Here is an 18,415-nt window from a genome sequence, read left to right as displayed (position 1 = left end):
TATTGTTTCTGTTTTTTAGTTTCTTTTCTTTTTTTTTTTTTTTTTTTTGTCTTTTTGAGACAGGGTCTCTCTATGCAGTTCAGGCTGGTCTTGAGCTCACTTTATAGCCTATGCTGGCCTCCAACTCACAAAGATCCTCCTGCCTCAGCCTCCAAGTGCTGGGATTACAGGCATGAGCCACCATGCCTGGCTATTCTTTAGTTTCTTAAGGTTACTTTTTTCTTTTTTAAAAAATAAAAGATAACAAACACCTATTGATCAAGCATACCTTCTTTTTTTTTTTTTAACATATTTTTAATTGGTTTCCATGGTATCTCTTGGTTCTTCCAGAACAGTTATTCTTTTTTCAGTTTCTTCTTGGCTAGTTCACCATTATTTCCTTACCCTGTAAAAGTCAGACTGCACCTGGATTCAATACATCGACATTTCTTACTCTCTATTAATAGTTATTCACTGGATTTACTTTACTCATAAATCTAATGACATACCATTTATATGTTCTCAATTTCTAATTATATATTTGTAATTCAGACCCCAATATTTCTCTCTGCATGTATGCAGTTTAATTTTTTTAAATACAGTGTGTTTAAATTTTTAAATTCTCATTACAGTAAAAGACGCACTGTCATTAAATTTCAAAATACTCTCCTATACCCTGAACATGTTCTTGCCGCTTCCTAGTACAGTTCTGAAAGTCTTTTTTGGTCTTTAGTTGCATGGTCATCGTTACTTTGATATCCTGAACTGATTCAAAACGTTTACCTTTTGTGCTCATTTTGACTTTGAGGAAGAGCCAGAAAGAAGTAACATAGTGTCAGATCCAGTGAATAAGGTGGATGAGGATGCATTGTGTTTGTACCAGCCCATCTTGCCAGTGGATGGCACTCTGCAGTAATATTCACTGTATTTTTTATCACACCTCATTAAGACATAAAAGAGGACTGTGTTTGAGAGGGCCATGCCCAGTGACCTCCAAAGGGCTAGCAGGGGTCTGAAGTCAGTCCTGGGAGCTGAACATGTACGTGTTGAACTCCAGCACACGGGGAAACTTTGGAACATCACTGGAAACCCAGAAATACATGAAAACGACAAAATGGAAGAGTAAAATGCAATCTCAAACTTCCAGCCCAACCCAAGCAAGCCTAGGAGACATGGACACAGAAAAAGATGTAAGTCATACACCTGTCCTGAAATGATAACAACTGAAGTAAAGAAACAACTCCGGGAAGTTATAAAAGAACTCAGATCAGAAATAATCTCCCAGGTAAAAGAAGAAATGATAAAAGTAATGAAAGAAATGCTGAACACATCTAAAGAAACATTGCTTAAAAATTAGAGGAATAATGCAAAAAGATGGAAACTCTGAATGAACAATATAAGAAACAAACAGAATGCATGAAGCAGATTCAAAGAGACACAAAGGAAATCAAAAATTCCATTACAAGTTGGCAAAACCCTCTTAACAAAAGTTAAGATAGAATTTCAGACCTCAAAGACAAGATTGCTAGTGAACAGAAAAGGAAAGATCTTTTAAAAATAACAAGGAATCAGGAACAGCTGCAAGATGATGCAAAGAAAAACAACATAAGATTGATAGGTATAAATGAAAAAGGTGACAACACAAATGCTATCAAGAAGCTGTTTACAGAACAGCTGAAAATTTCCCAAACATGAGAATGGAAACTGACATACAGACCAGTGAAGCATACAGAACTCCAAATAACCATAACCAAAAAGAACTGCTTCAAAGAAAAGCAAGAATAGCGTATGTGTGTTCTAAGCAAGGGAGAGTGTTCTGAGGGGCATTCATGCCAATGTGTCTTTTAGGGTTATATATTTTTTAATTTATACATTATTTGTATTTTTTAGTCACCTCATGTATAAGTAGCTGTTTATAATTTTCAAATCTTCGTTAGTGGTAATTCCAATTTTCTAGCTATTTAAGCCTAATATCTTCTCTGTTTCTCACTTTCATCTATCAACAAATCCTATCAATTCTAGCTTCAAAATAGATCCCTGATTTGTTACTTCTTACAACTGCACCATCATAAGCTCAGACAACCATTGTTTCTTATTGGGATTACATGAGTAGCTTCTAACTTCTGATGTTATAAGCAGGATACTATTTCACTTTAAATCCTTTAATATCTCACTCACCATAAAAACAAGTACTATACTGGGCTTTACAGTTCTACTGAGTCTGGGTCACCTCTACACCTTAGACCTGGCTTCTTAACACTCATCACATAACTTATTCCATGCCTGTTTCACAGGACTCTGCACTGCACAGTGACACATGAAATGAGCTCCTAGATGAGAATGTTAGTACTTACTATTGTTTCAGGCTAAATAGTCTTCCTCTGGATATTTCCATTCTGGTTCAAGACTTCCTTCACATCTTTTCTGATATTGCAGCTTACCACTGAAGATCTCCCTGACTAATTTACATAAAATATCAACTGCTGGTCCTCACATTCCCTGTTCTCCCTTATCCTACTATATCTTTCTCAGTAGCACTTCTATCTGTTAGGTTAAATATATATTTAACTTATTTTTCTCTCTCCCTCCACTAGAACCTAAATTTTCTGAGGATGGAGGCTGCACTTTGCAGTCACTGTTTGTCTTCTACACTTAAAGCAGTGTTTAACGCATAGCACGTACTCAAACAATGTTGAAAAAAAGTAGAAAGGAACAGGAGGAAATCTATCTTCATTAACTTGAGCAAGTCATTTACCCTGTTCTGGACGCAAATTTTCCTGTTAGTGCAAAAGATTATTAATACTCTTTTATGCTATGGGGGTAGTGACAAGTCACAGTTCACAGGTAAGTCCAGTGGATGAGCCCAACTATCTTAGTAGTAACATGCTATCCCACCTTTTCCTGAACTTTTGGACATAACAGAGATCTACAAATTCCTTTCACTCTTCTCTGTGACAAGCCTTGACTCTTACTCAGTTTTTGCCTATTAAGGAGTGAAATGCTAGTTTTACCTATATAGCCAAAACACTTGCCAAAATTCACATTCACATCATGGCAGTTCTCCTTACCTCCACTGCAGTGGGCGGCTGGAACAAGGACTGCCAGGACTGCTGTGGGCTTGTGGGGTCAGGAAAAAGGCAAGAGGAGAAGTAGCCAGAATACAATCAGCACTAAATGGGACTTTAGCAAGGAAGAAAGTTGGAGCCGATGAGGGTGAGAACATGTGTTGGTTAACATCAGCTCCCCGGCAAAGAGTAGAGATTCTGATGAGGCATCACAATAGGAAAAAAATAGTGTCAGTGATACATAACCAAAAAGAAACACATTCAAAGTGGGTTAGTTTAAGCAAGAGGCTCAAGAAAAGTTAAGTGGTCAAATGTCATTCTCAAATACTCTAGTATCAATGCTGGCAAAGAATGATAATAGGAAACTAAGACAATCCACAGGGTTAGAATCAAAAGCTTACATTTGACTATTCAAAGTATTTAGAATTGGCCTTGGGGCAAACACAACACTGTAAATGTATGAGTTATAAACTGGTAAGCAACAGGTAATACTTCATTTTTGATGACTAAAACTTTCTGAAATATGTCCACAAAAATAAACATTCTCAAACATGTATAAATTATGATTATATCTAAAATGACACCAACTTATTTAGCTAACTTTTCCCTAATGACTATAACAAATAATATCACATAATTCTGTATAACAACTTTTGTTTCTATTTAAATTTCAGTTTTTCCATTTTCTTTTTCCACTAAAAATATTAGTTATATTGATAAGTAAGTCTTATTGAAGACTATTAAATAAAATGATTAGGTTGAAAACAGATGATAGTAGATTTCTAATTTATTACTGGTACAACACAGCACAGATGATGAAAACTAATAATCAGGTTCACAATGTTTTTAGGTTAAAATTAATTAAACATAGAACAAGCCATTAAAAGTATTTGCTCTTTTTTTTTTTTTTGTGCTTGCCGGGCAGGCATTTATGCCACTGAGCTAAATCCCAGCCCCTAAAAGTATTTGTTAACCTAAATAACACATACAAAGTTTTGGAATCTTAAATATTATTAAGCTTAGGCATTGTGATAAATATATTATTGAGGTTATAAAAATGCATGAAAAGCAAATCTCATTTGCCTTTTCCTCTGAATTACTATTCTGCAAACTGGTTATATAGTGGGTTAGAATCTAAAAAAAGGTTTGTGTGAAAATTCAAAGGTGATTTATAAAGTCCTTAGTAGCTCCTCAGAGTACTTCCCCAATTTTAGTTACTAAAACAAAGATCTGAATACAAGTGTACCAATAGACAAAGATCATGACTATTGATCGCTTACATTTTCTTAAATTAAAAATTCCATGTAAATTTTTCATTTTGCTAATAATTCATCTCTGACACTTTAATTGATGAAGTTTTTTTTAATGATCTATACTTTTTAAATCAAGATATGGCAATAAAATTTTTTAAAATATGAATATTTACTTATATATATGTATCTCAAACAAGTGCTTTTTCCTAGGGTCTGCTACAATTAGTAATCCAATTAATCAGCATTCTCAGGCACTAAAGGGTATTAACCAAAGGAGGCCAATGAAGAATTATGACTCCTGGTGTCAGCAGGTAAGCACTAAAGACTGGGAGAAAAACATTTATTTAGAGTTTTCCCTCCAGCTGGGAGTTAAACAAGGACAGTTCAAGATAATATAGACAGGTAAATGGGGCAAAATGAATTCTAGGACTGTTGTTCCCTGATTTGCTAATTGATCAATTCTCTCAGCATTTCTTCATTAAAAAAGTCTAAGCAGCTCTTATAAAAGCAATGCTGCAGAGGAGGCCTTCTCCAACTTCCCAGTTTTCAAATCTTCACCTAATAAAATATGTTTCTGTATTAGCCAATAGAGAAATAAAATTCAAGGCACACCGTAAAGGATAGATTCCAGTGTGGACAAAAGCAGGTCTGAGGGTCTGAGGTGACAGGCCAAAGGCAAAAATGCAAAAACCCTTTTCAGTCAAAAGAGACATTTTTCACTTCCATCTGTTTCTCGCATTACTGGGGCTTGTACTTACAGCTTTGACATTAACTTTAAACAAATATTTGCTTTAAAAGCAAGGTGGAAAAAAAAACTATTCTTATTAACCCAGTTCTCTAGGCACCTAAAAACTCTTAAAATTATATCCAACTCAGTTTCCAGAGCTGTAAACTCCACAAGTGCATGTCAGGGCCCACTGTTTAAATGCTGAATGACTGAAGCCAGCCCAGTCCTCTTCCTAACAGGCATCTCAATAGCAATGTCTTTCTGCAGACAAAGTTGGGTGTTAGTTGACATTAGTTCTTTTCCTGATATTTATCATTTCCAGTCAAAGACCCCAGCCTCCTTACTGAATCCGCAGGGATGGTGCTCCCAGTCTCTCTCTCCTTCGTTTCATCATTTTGCTGGATACTGAAGTTATTCCTTTACACACCAGAGTCCAGGTAGGAAGTTCTCTCACATAAGGAGTATATCACCCAAAAGAAACTTACAAAGGCTCACCAAACTTATGGGGAAAATTTTAAAAATCTTTCTCCAAAAACATGATATTCAGAATTTCCCCCTCCCCCAAAAGACCTACGAGCCCAGGAGGCCGAGGTGAGGCACAGTGAGGAGTTCCAGATCCCAAATGAATCAGCTGTCCTCTGATCTGCCTGACATCATTCACACTCACTCTGCAGCAAATCAGAGCCCCAGAGAGCACCTTGTTCCCTTGTCAGTGACAAGTACTAAACTCCCTCCCCCACAAGTCAGTTGCAACTTTCAACCCTGAGACTTGGCAGCAGTAAAGGCTCTGGCAGACACTGTACATACCAACTTGAAAACTCACACTGTGTCAGAAATACTGTTAACCTAGGAGGCAAGGTCCAGGACACAACAGTTGTTGCAATAAGCAGAGAATTGGAAGAAACAATATTACAGATCCAAAATTGGTAAATTAATGAGTTAATAATAAATGGGAATTTCTGCAACATTATGCATAGTCAAACCAGGATTAATGGATGATGGCAGATATTTAATGTTAGGGCTCAAAGCATAGTCATTATCAAATTCTGAATCTGACCTATTAAAGTAATCTATAGTCCTTCAAAATTTGGCACCACTGTATTATTCAGTTCCTAATACTCTTTCATTATTTAACCTTGTGGTAAGAAAAATCATAAGCCCAGAAATGAGCTAAATTTCATCCAATAACCAACAATGAAATAATTTTTATGAGAAACTTTGCACTCATCTTTAAGATAAGCTGCAGAGGAGCTCTACTAATGTGAGTTACTTAACTTATATATGCTTCGATTTCCCCATCTATAAAATGAAAATAAAGGATCCTAATATACAGGTCAGATTGATACATATAAAACACAAATATGCCTTCCACTAAGAAAGCACTATGCAAGTATTACCTATTATAAATCTTGCCCCCTAGGAGCTATCTATCAGTCTAAAGAAGGAGATATGTCCAGACAAATAGGAAAACATATGAGAAAAACAGCCTGACCTGGAGACCTGGAGAAAGTCAGTCATCAAACTAAACTATTAGTTAAACTCTAGTAGCTCAGGGGGCCAAAGAATAAATTGAAGTCTTATCCCCTGGGACAGAATACCAGCCAACTCTGATAGACTCTTCATTCATCTGGATAGGAAAGTATGTCAAACCATTTCCTAGAGTAATATTCAAAGGGTTAATTCATACTCGAAACAGTATTTTTTCAACTATAGCTCACAGTTCTTTAGTAACTTGTAAAATAAATTTTAGAAGTCAGATTAAAATGTTTCTTTTGTACTGGCTAAATCCCTAGCCCTAGATTCAATGTGTTTTTTTAAAAGAAAAAATAAAACAAAAGCACTTCACACATACTAAAGGTAATCACTGTTTTGTGAAATTTTCTGACTGCTATCACTGAAATAGTATAAATATGCACATATAACATATATGATGGGTCACAGTGGAAAATCTATTTGTTATTAAGGGTCAGAGTCTAAAATGGCTGATAGTGACTCTTCTGTTTTAATCACCCAAGTGAATTCTCTGGGTCTGGTAACTACATACTAATTTTTCCTCTCCATATACTAACCCCAATTCCTCAGTCCTCAGAACTCATTTCAAAATTCCCCGTTCTCCACAATTCCTAAAGATAACTGGATGCTCTCTGAAAAACTGAACAACTCTCAAGAAGTACCAAATTATAGGACTATAAGCAGTCTTTCCCTAAAATCAATATTAGGAACCACTTGGCTATTCTTTTTTTTTAAGTTAATTAGTAACAATTTAGGTATATACAATGATCACATTCATCATAGGGGATTCGTACCTGTACATGATATACCTTGGTTTTTTTCTCTCCTATCCTTCTCCCTCCCTTTAACACCTCTTTCCTCCCTTATTTACAAAGCTTTGTTTCCATTTTGGGGTACTGGGAATTAAACTCAGGATCTTGGGCTTGCGAGGCAGGTACTGTGCTGCTGAGTTTTATTCCCAGCCCTCTCCCTTTTATTCTTCTTTTCTCATTTTTTCTTTTCCTTACCTTTTTCCCTCCTCCCTCCCTAGTTCTCTTTGCTTTTTGAGCAATTTCTTGTCATTTTACCGTATGTCTTATACAATTTGGTTTTTATTTTCATTTCAGTTTCTCACACTACCAACACAATTGATGTTTACGTGTGTGTCTGATTTATCTCACTTAAAAGTATGGTTTCCAGGTCCATCCATTTAGCAATAAATGTCTCAAGTTTATCCTTAAGACATTTGGCAGAGTAGGACTCCATTATATACCTAAGAAAACAAAATCACATTTTTTTAATCCATTTACTTGTTGATGGACATTTGGATTGTTTCCAAGATCTAGTTATTACAACTTGTGCTGCCATAAACATATATTGCTAAGCCAGGCATGGTGGTGCACGCTTGCCATCCCAGCACTCCGGAGGCTGAGGCAGGAGGATCGTTGCAAGTTAGAGACCAGCCTGGGCTACAAAGTGAGCTCAAGGCCAGAATGAACTGCACAGTGAGACCCTGTCTCAAAAAGATAAAAAATAAATAAAATAAATAAATAAACATACATTGCTGTGGTATGTCACTTTTAATCCTTTTAGAAAAATATCAAGAAGAGGAATAGCTGATCAAATGGGACCTCTGTCCTAGTGCTTTGAGGAATCTTTACACTGATTTCCAGAGTGGTTGCACCAGTCTACACTCCCAACAACAGTGAAGAAGTGTTTCCTTTTCTCCATAGCTCTGCCAGCATTTGTTATTCATTCAGTTTTCCTAAAACTCATTTTTTCCAGGGTGAGGTGGAATCTCAGTGTTGTTTTAGTTTGCATTTCCCAAATGACCAGTGATGTTGAACATTTTTTCATATATTTATTTGCCATTTGTACTTCTTCAACTGAGAAGTATGTATTCACCTCAAATGCTCATTTTTGGATTAGGTCTTTGAAGTTAGGGGACCTGATTTTATATGTTCTAGATATTAGTACTTTGTGTAAGGAGCAATAGATATTAGTCCTTGTCTGAGGAGCAACTGGCTAAAATTTTTTTCTTACCCTGTGGGTTGTCTTTTTACTCTGTTAATGATTTCTTTCAAATTGAAAGGGAAGCAACGCTCCCTAACTCATTCCTGGAGGCAAGTATTACCTGATACCAAAACCAGAGAAAAGACCAAACCAAAAGAGAGAATTACAGACCAATCTCCCTAATGAACATAAATGTAAAAATTATCCACAACACTAGTAAACAATGCAGCAAATCATCAAGAAGATTAAACACCATAACAAAGTGGAATTGATTCCAGCAATGCAGGGATGGCTCAACATATCCAAATCAATAAATCCACTATACCATAACTACAGTGTCAAAGACAAAAACCACACGATCATTTCAACAGAAGCAGAAAAAGCTTTTAATGAAGTTTGGCACCCACTCATGATAAAAATTCTACAGAAAACAGATCAACAGTCAACATTATACTAAATGGTCAAAAACTGAAAGCTTTCATTCTAAACTCAAGAACAAGGATGTTCCCTATTACTACTCCTATTTAATATAGTTCTGGAATCATTAGCCAGAGCAAGTAGACAATATAGAGAAATAAAAGGAATAGGAAAGAAAAAAGTTAAATTATCATTATTTGCAGATAACTTGATACTCCATATAGAAGACCTCAAAAACTCTACTAATAGACTTAACAGATTTGTGTGTGTGTTTTCTTTTAAAGAAGATAAAACCAAGGAAAATAAAATAATAAAACCAATCAAAATAAACAAGTATAAGTGATACAGGAATTCAAAATCTTACAAAACCAACAATAGTTACTTACTACAATGCCTTTTGTCGTCTTCAAAATAGTTGCAGATACCTTTGGGCATAGTAAAAATCCAATGGAACAAATAATAAAAACAAAACAATGAATGTAATCAAGGACTTCACAACAAGCCAATAGTAAATTCAAAATGGCTATTATAATATGTCTTGCCATCTTTTAAATAGCTGCTCATGCCATCAGATTTAACATAAAAAAACAAAAGAGAATAAAACCCAACCCAACAAAAAATTGAAAATGATAAATGATATGGCTTCCAGGCAGGGATCACTTCCTAGTGAGGTCTTGTTCTCTCCCTTCACAGTCCACAAATAGTGCTGACTCATGGAGAGAGGCTTGAGTCTGGCTGTCCCCACTCTGGCAGTGGCCAAGACTTAACAGGTTTAATAACCAAATTCAGTCACATAACTGGGTACAAAATCAACACTCAAACATCAATAACATTCCATACACAAACAATAACCTCAGTTAAGGTTAAATTAGGGAGACAATCCTTTTCATAAAAGCATCCAAAAAAATAAAATACTTAGGAGTCAATCTATCAAAGAAAGTAAAAGATTTCTACATTGAAAACTAAATTACTCTAAAAAAAAAAACAAAAAGGAGATGGGGGCAACCCACTCAGGACTCCTGTCTTGTCTCTCGGACAGAAGCTTTCTTTCTCTCATTGTGCTATTAACCTCCATTATTCCTAAAATTCATTCTTCGATTTTAGAGAACATGAGTTCATACCAGACACCTAGCAGGTTGGGAGTTTCTTTCCACTATATCACTTGGAAGTCTTCAACTGAGATCATCAGGTGCAGACTTTGAGTTGTAAGCCTACCAAGGATGAAAATGCCTGGTCTCTATCAAGATCTATTGTGTAGAGTATCTTTGACTGCCAATCAACAACTACAACCTCCTTCAGCCTGAAAAAGTCAGATAGGTCATAACCCATTACTCCCTCATAGCAGTTTGGGGTATTTCTTCAGAGAGAATGTTACACGAAGCTAAGTTAGATAGAAATATTATAGGCGGAAAACAAGCCCGGTCTGGGGACCAGTGCCATACGTGGGCTGCCACTAGACTAGGAACAGCTGGACCCAAGCCTTTCCCCATGAGTCAATACCATATGCAGACTGGGAAGAGAGAGAACAATGACTGCACCAGTAAACAAGCCCAGTATAGGAACCAGCACCATACGCAGGCTGCTGTTGGACTGAGAACATCCAGATCTCAGTTCCTTCCAGTACACAGGCTGGCAAATAAGATGCCCATCCCTACCCCTGTAAACAACCAGCTGATCCAGAGAAACACAGGCCGTGATGATAGCTATCGAGGCAAAGTACAACTGGATGTCTATGGTGCTTTGATGTTTCACTAACATTGCACATCTTGGGCCAGTAGTCTGATCATAGGTTCAGAGGATATCAGTAAGCAGTGTGGCACCTAGGGGCAATCTCCTTCTTAGAGTTGTAGCCATTGTTAATTCCTTATGGTCTTATTTTGAGGCTCTATATGTTTCCATTGTCTTGTTGGGTTGGGTTTTATTCTCTTTTGTTTTGTTTATGTTAAATTCAATGGCAGAAGAAGCTATTTCAAGGATAACAAGATATATTATGGTAGCAACTTTGGATTTACTACTGGCTAGTTTTGAAATCCTTCGATGCATTCATTGCTTTGTATTTATTGTTTCTATTCGATTCTGTTCTGTTTGATTTTTACTATGCCCGAAGTTTTATCTGCAGCTATTTTGAAGATATCAAAAAGCATTACAGTAACTTCTGATTTCATAATGTTGTGAAGTCCTATCTCTCTTACATTGGTTTGTTTTGATTGGTTTTATTCTGTTTTATCCTCTTTAAAATAAAATAAAAATTTAAAAAATAAAGAAATATTATAGGCAGTCAGATAGGGCTGGGCCCTCAAACAAGCCATTGCAGAAGACCAGATAGTTTGCAACTGTTGGGGAGGCAAACAACTCCAGCTGTGGGGCAGACCTCAAGATGAAAAATAAAACAAATACACTCATATACTTCTTAAGGATAAACATCAGGGACTGATATTCTAAACAGGTATCATCACCTTGAGGAAGCCAGAAAGAACCAGTAATTTAACTCCTACACCCACTTGCTTATGTGACTCACTTGCCCATTTGATACTCATTTAATCAATTTTAGCTGAGCAATTATACTGATAATCTTATTGGTTGACCACAGATCTGTCCCACCTTGTGCCAACTTTGTGATTTCTCATTTTTCCCTACCTCAGACGTGCATCTCCTTGTAGTTTTACTCTATAAAAATCCCCAGGGTCTTTGGCAACCTACTTGGAACTCCTTTAGTCTGTCTCTCAGACAGAACCTTTCTTTCTCTCCATATATTTATTCTGCTCTTTAAAAAAAAGAGAGAGAGACTGATGAGGATATCACAAAATGAAAGATATCCTTGATCTTGGGTAAGAAGACTAAACATAGTGAAAATGGCCTTACTTCCAAATTTGTTATACAGATTTAATGCAATCCCAACCAAAACCTCACAGAATAAGAGAAAATAATCCTAAAATTCATTAGGAATCAGAGAAGACCTAGAATAGCAAAAGCAATTCTGGGCAAGAAAGGGAAGCCAGGGGGCATCACAATTCCTGACTTAAAACTATAACTGACTCTGTTTTGCTTTGTCACATTGTGGGGTTTTTTTGTTGTTGTTGTTCTGTTTTGTTTTGTCTTGTTTCTTGTTTTATATATATTTTTTTCTTTTCCTCTTTAAAGAAAAAGTTATAAGAACTGTGGGAGTAATGGAACCCAAAATGAGTGATTGTTAGCGTAAAATAGGGAGGAAAGAAAGTGATCTAAAGGATACAACTGCAAGAGTATTTAAGCGTGTGGGATAGAAAACCATATTACTGAGTTTTTGTTGAATCATTGAACAGAACTGTCAACAATCTCACTGTATTAATGTTCACTTTGTATGCTTTAATTTTGTAACCTGGACAACTGTTTCTGAGATGACAATATGTAATCTATTTACTAGTGAATTCTTACTGTATATTTTTTCTCTTGAAATTCTGTATTACTTGTAGCCTTTTACTGTCTTGCTTTGTCTAGTTTTTTCTCTTTAAATTAAAAAAAAACTATAGTACAGAGCTACTCTGATTTGAAAAAGAAGAAGAAGAAAAAGAAAAAAAAAGACCAGAGGATCAGTGGAACACATAAGAAGATGCAGAGTAGCAGACACAACTCCAAAAACACTCAGCCACCTTATCTTTGACAAAGGTACCAATTCACTGGAAGAAACAATTCACTGGAAGACATTCACCGGAAGAAAGCCTCCTTAATAAATAAGTGATGGAGAAAACTGGCTTTCTGCATGCTGAAGACTAAAACTAGATACATGTCTAACACCACTAAACTAAACTAGGGATACATGTCTAAGCACTAAACTAAAATCAACATGGATCAAAGATATAAACATTAAAACAGAAATGCATTGGAAGAGAAAATAGGTAGAACTCTTGAAGACAAAGGTGCAGGTGATGACTTCATGAAGCCAGATTGCACAGGAAATGCTACAAACAATCAACAACTGAGATCTCATATTACTTATCTAATACTTTTCAAGAGAAGACTAATAATAGTAAATGGGTCAGGTAGATGTCAGTAGTAGAGAGGCTGAGCCAGGAGGATCACCAGAAATCTGAGTCCAGGATGGACTACATAGTGAGTTCAAGACCAGCCTAAACTACATAGTGAAACTCTGTCTTAAAAAAAAAGAAACAGATTTCTCTCTATCCTCAATAAGCTGGGGAGGAGAGACAGCATAGTGCTCCATATATAATGATGAAGTAAAAAAAAATCTGTTTAATTTTTAGAGAATGAGAGTTATATCTCGTGTCCTTTATCTGGACAGATGAATAGGAGAGAAAAATGGTAAATAAGAGAAAGAAACAGATTATGCAAATCAACAGAAAAATATAAAAATGATTGAAACTAGTACCCATCTTTCAATAATGAACCTGAATGTCAATGATCCAAATTCACCAAATAAAAGATACATACTACCTAACTAGATTAAAAAATGAGCAGGGACATAGCTCAATGGCATAGCACTTGCCTGGCAAGCACAAGATCCCGAGTTTGATTCCTAGTACAAAAAAGATATGACTATTTGTTGTCTTCAAGAAATTTACATGATGAGTAATGCACTCACAGACTAAAAGTGGAGATACAAAGTGATATTCCAATGAAATGGAATCCAAAAGCAAGCAAGAGTGGCTACACCCATGTCTGACAAAACAGACTCCAAGTCAAAATTGGTCTGAAGAAGCAAAGTAGGTCACTGCAGTGATAAAGAGGTATAATTCATCAAGAAAATTTAGCAGGTATAAACATATATGTACAGAACCATATGGCACCCACGTTTATGAAACAAACATTAGAGGACATAAATGGAGAGACCTGTTTCTAATACAATAATAAAGGATGATTTTGAAACTGTCTTCCTACCAATATATATCATCCAGGCCAAAAAAAATCATTTAAACTGCATTATAGATCCAATGGACTTAACATTTAGAATATTTCATCCCTAATATGCAGCATATACATTTTTTAATCAGCACATACAACTTTGTTCAAAATTCACTTCTGAGCTTATTTAGGTAGTTGGTGGAATTCATGCAGGTAGCGGATTGTAAGTTTTGGGATACTAGCTTCTTGCTGGCTACCAGTTAGAACTCACAGCTCTTAAAAACTATCTTAAGTTTCTTTTCACCTGAGCTTTCCTAATAAGATTGTTTATTTAACCAAACCAGCACAGTCTCAATAGTGAGTCTACCAGCTGAACAAAATCTTATATATTATAGTCACAGGAGTGACATCCCATCACGTGAAAGGCTGTGCCAGGGTGTACAAAACAACAGTTTGGTGACATTTGCATTAATTAGTTATCTGAAATATTTAGTTGATAATGATCTTTTAAAACTGGAATCTTGAAAAAAAAATTGCAATCTAAACCAGGCGTGGAGGCACACTCCTGTAACCTCACCACTTAGAGAGGCTGAGGCAAGAGGACTACCATGAGTTCAAGGCCAACTTGGGCTACAATAGTGAGTTCAAAGACAGCTGGAACTGCACAGTGAGACTTTGACTCAAAAAAACAAAGATAAATAAATAAATTTGGAATCTAAATTCTTCTTGGTCAGTAGAATTTTATAAAAATAAAAATGTCTAGAACGTGTCAGATACAATAAATCTTTTAATATCCCTATTATATGCTTGGTGTATTCTTGGTGTGTATATCATGTTACACATTATTGTATGTTACAAATCAAATTTTTTTCTGCTGTAGAAATTATGTTCACCCATATTTTATAAATTAGATCTAGCATTCTTTTTTTTTTTTTTTTGTACTGGGAATAGAACTCAGGACATTGTGTTTGCCAGGCAGGCACTATGCCACTGAGCTATATCCTCAGTCCTCTCTTCAAAAACAACTACTCTTATTAACACTTAATAAAACCTTTCTGGGAAAACTGGCCTGGTACCTGCCTTTAGAGGGTCCTGACTTAGAAAATGTAAGGAACATCACTTCCCGGTCAATGGAGCAAACATTTTTGGATTGGCTTTACTCTTATTTCACATGCCTTTTTAGTTGCATTACTTTTTGGGGGAAGGAAGTTGAGTCAGGCTCTTGTTACGTAGCTCAGGCTGGCCTTAAACTCACTATGTAGTCCAAGTTAGCCTCAAATTTGTGGCGACTCTCCTGCCTTCTTGAATGCTGGGATTACAGGTGTGTGCCACCATACCCGGATGTTGCATTACTCATATTATAAACTTTTACCAGAACTTGCACATTGAAGATTATCAGTAATAAGTTAGCCAGTTATTTTAAATCTGTCATTTAGAAAGAGATTGTTTAATGTTTGTCTGAAGGCTCTAGAATCAAGCAGAAACCAAATTTCATATCTTCAACAAAGGACTGTCTCAGGGCTCCAGTGAAAAGGACAACACAGGTATTGAGAATTAATGACATGCCAAAAAATAGGTTCTAGGGTATAGGCTTCTGATGGCATTGCTTAGACAACTGGACAACCTCCAGATCATTCCAGTGGGCTGAGTCAGAACTTTCAAAACTCTTTTTGTCAAGAAGCAAACTGCTAAACTAAGAGCCAGTGAAATGAAAATATACAGTATTGAATAAACTGAGGGATGACTGTAGTTATCTGTTTGAAATTCTATTCTGTTTTCTCCATATGTAAAGAGGTCTATTCTCTTCCTTCTTAAGCTGTCTGTGATTCTTGACAAGTTGGTAGAGTCTGCTATAGCAAAATGAAACTCTGATAAATTACATCTGATTCTCAGTGATCTTCTTTCAAACTAGAATTGAGAGTCTTACTGAGTCACCTTACTTTTCAAGGTAATATAGCTATTTAAGTAGGTTTAACAAGAATCCATTATTTTTACCAGGTAACAGAGGAGTTACCCGCAATGTTACATTTGAAAAAGATGCACAGGGCTAGGCTAGACCCGGGTTCCTCCTGTGACTCCTGCCGGCTCCACAGACAACCTCATGGGACCTGAGAATTCCAGCCAGTGGCGTGCACGGGGCTGGGCCAGAATCAGGCCCCTCCTGTGTCCCACAGTCCTGGCCACCCACCTCAGGACCTAGGAACTCCAAACCATGACGTGGGCCCCCACGGTCCCACTGCTGCATCAGGACACCCCCACTTCCTGGACCTAGTATTGTTGTTGATCTTCAGCTCCCACACCTCTGCCCAGAAGGTTGGACTTCAGTAGATTAACCATGCAGTATCAAGGGGAGACTCAGTAAAAAGAACTCAGCAGGCTTCCATCGATGAGATGAGTTTGCCCCTAAAATAGGATTAGAGTTTGCCACCTTCAATGGGTAAATAGGAGCAACAGAGAAGCCCCCTCCAGATAGACCATGGGTGAGCTTGGCAAATGAGTGGGAGAGTCCGTCTTCCATACAGAGAATATCAGGTAGGTTGAGGAGAGTACCAATAAGGCCTCCCCCAACCTGGAGAAAGTTAAGGGGGCCTGTGGGACACCCAGAGACATAGTAGGGTCTCAGCCAAGACAAATACTATGAACACAGAGATCTGGTGACTCTGAACAACCTGAAGACATAATAACAGCAGGAACTATTTCCTCCTGTGACTCCTGCCGGCTCCACAGACAACCTCATGGGACCTGAGAATTCCAGCCAGTGGCGTGCACGGGGCTGATTTCCATCAGTACTCCTAGGCTTGTAAGCCTTGGAAGAACATAGGACTCACCCAACAGGCGCTGCAAGGGGAATTCACGTGATTAGCCCATGTCTTCATTGTGGGACCGAGCAATTGGAAAACATCAACCTCACTGTAGGACCTCAAGATATACACTACCAACAGTTGACACTAGTGGGACTGATGGACCAAATATTAACGCAAAAGGGGAAAATGGCAAAACGAAAAAGCAAAATGCAATCTCAAACATCTAGTCCACCAAGAGCAAGTATAGGAGACATTGAGAACTTCAAAAGTAACACACCGGAAATCTCTGAAAAGATAGCAAGTGAAATAAAAAAACAACTCCATGAGGCTATAGAGGAAATCAAATTAGAAGTAATCTCTCATGTAAAGACAGAAATAACAACCTTAGTAAAGGAGTTGCTCGGTGCAGATAGAGAAGAAATAGATTTTTTTAAAAAAGTATAGGAGCATGGGAAACTGATTAAAACCTTGATTGAACAATATAGAAAACAAGCAGAAACAAACTCAAAGAGATATCCAAGAAACAAAAATTTTATTGAAGGCTAGCAAAACTGTTTAAATGAAGATAAGGATACAATTTCAGACCTTGAGGACAGGATTGCAATTACTGATCATGAAAGGATAGGACTTTTAAAAATAACAAAGTACTAAATCCAGCAGCTTCAAGATGATGCCAAGAGAAACAATATAAGATTAATAGACATCAGTGAAGATGCAGGAGTCAATGCAAATGACATAACCAAAATATTCACAGAAGTAATAGCAGACAATTTCCCAAACATGGGGAAAAAATCCGACATGCAGGTAAGTGAGGCATATAGAACACCAAGCAATCACAAACAACATAAACCCACACCCAGACATATAATGATTAAGATCCCAGACATGCAACATAAAAACAGAATACTAAAAGCTGTTAGAGAAAAACCACAACTCACCTATCAGGAAAACCCATTAGAACCATGACAGACTTTTTTTTTTTTTTTTTTTTTTTTGTCTTTTTCCTTTTTACTGGTACCAAGGATTGAACTCACGACTGCCTGCTTGCAACGCAGGCACTTATGCCGCTGAGCTAAATCCCCAGCCCCCAGAATCACGACAGACTTTTCAGCACAAATCCTCAAGACAAGACAAGCTTGGAGTGAGATATTTCAACTCCTAAAAGAAAACAACTTTAAACCCAGAATGATGTACCCAGAAAAACTGTCTTTCAAATTTAATGGATACTTTAAGATACTTTCATGACAAAGAACAGCTCAAGAAATTCATGACCACCAAACCAACCCTAGAAAGTGTACAAAGACATAGTAGATAGAGATAAAAATGACCACAATCCCCAGAACAACAACAGAAAGAAACCATCAGATAGGACAAGAGATTAAACAAAAGGGAAAAGCTGAAAACAAACAACTGGAACATAGCATGGCAAAATCGAGCCAGTACATATCAGTTATTTCAATAAATGTAAATGGCATCAACTCACCTATCAAAAAAATAGGTTGACAGAATGGGTCAAGAAACAGGATCCCACAATATGCTGTATACAAGAAACACATCTGACCCAAAATGAAACTTATAGATTAAAAGTCAAAGGATAGAAAACAGTATTTCATGCAGGGGTAACCATTTTATTTGCAGACAATTTGAACTTCAAACTTAAAATGATTAAAAGTGATAAAAAAGGTCACTACATACTCGTTAGTGGAAAAATTCAAGAGGAAGAACTAACACTTATAAATATGAACCAAATACAGGAGCACCCAACTATATAAGACAAATACTAATGGACATGAAAAACCAAATACACAAGAACACAGTTATAACAGA

At 36.7% G+C, this 18,415-nt stretch overlaps 1 protein-coding gene across 9 annotated transcripts in view; it reads right to left on the bottom strand.

Annotated features, from left to right (window-relative positions):
- The window catches only part of Mast2 (microtubule associated serine/threonine kinase 2), a 332,530-nt gene that overhangs the window by 122,484 nt on the left and 191,631 nt on the right, over positions 1–18,415 (bottom strand). The window contains exons 1-2 of one of the 9 annotated variants that reach the window (XM_023561807.2): positions 5,369–5,649; positions 3,048–3,242 (exon numbers count right to left, since the gene is read on the bottom strand). The exons of 7 other annotated variants lie outside the window; for them this stretch is intronic. In XM_023561807.2, coding sequence (XP_023417575.1) covers positions 3,048–3,242; positions 5,369–5,418 — 245 coding nt within the window. In that variant the 5' untranslated portion in view covers positions 5,419–5,649. Of the gene's footprint in view, positions 1–3,047; positions 3,243–5,368; positions 5,650–18,415 lie in introns of those variants that run through there. One more of the 9 variants, XM_023561812.2, reaches the window with a different exon arrangement.

Source organism: Cavia porcellus, unplaced genomic scaffold (assembly GCF_034190915.1).
Source record: "Cavia porcellus strain 051 isolate PalLab524CR breed Dunkin Hartley unplaced genomic scaffold, mCavPor4.1 scaffold_25, whole genome shotgun sequence".
NCBI lineage: Eukaryota > Metazoa > Chordata > Mammalia > Rodentia > Caviidae > Cavia > Cavia porcellus.
The sequence above is the reverse complement of the archived record's forward strand: the minus strand, read 5'-3'. Positions and strand labels throughout refer to the sequence as shown.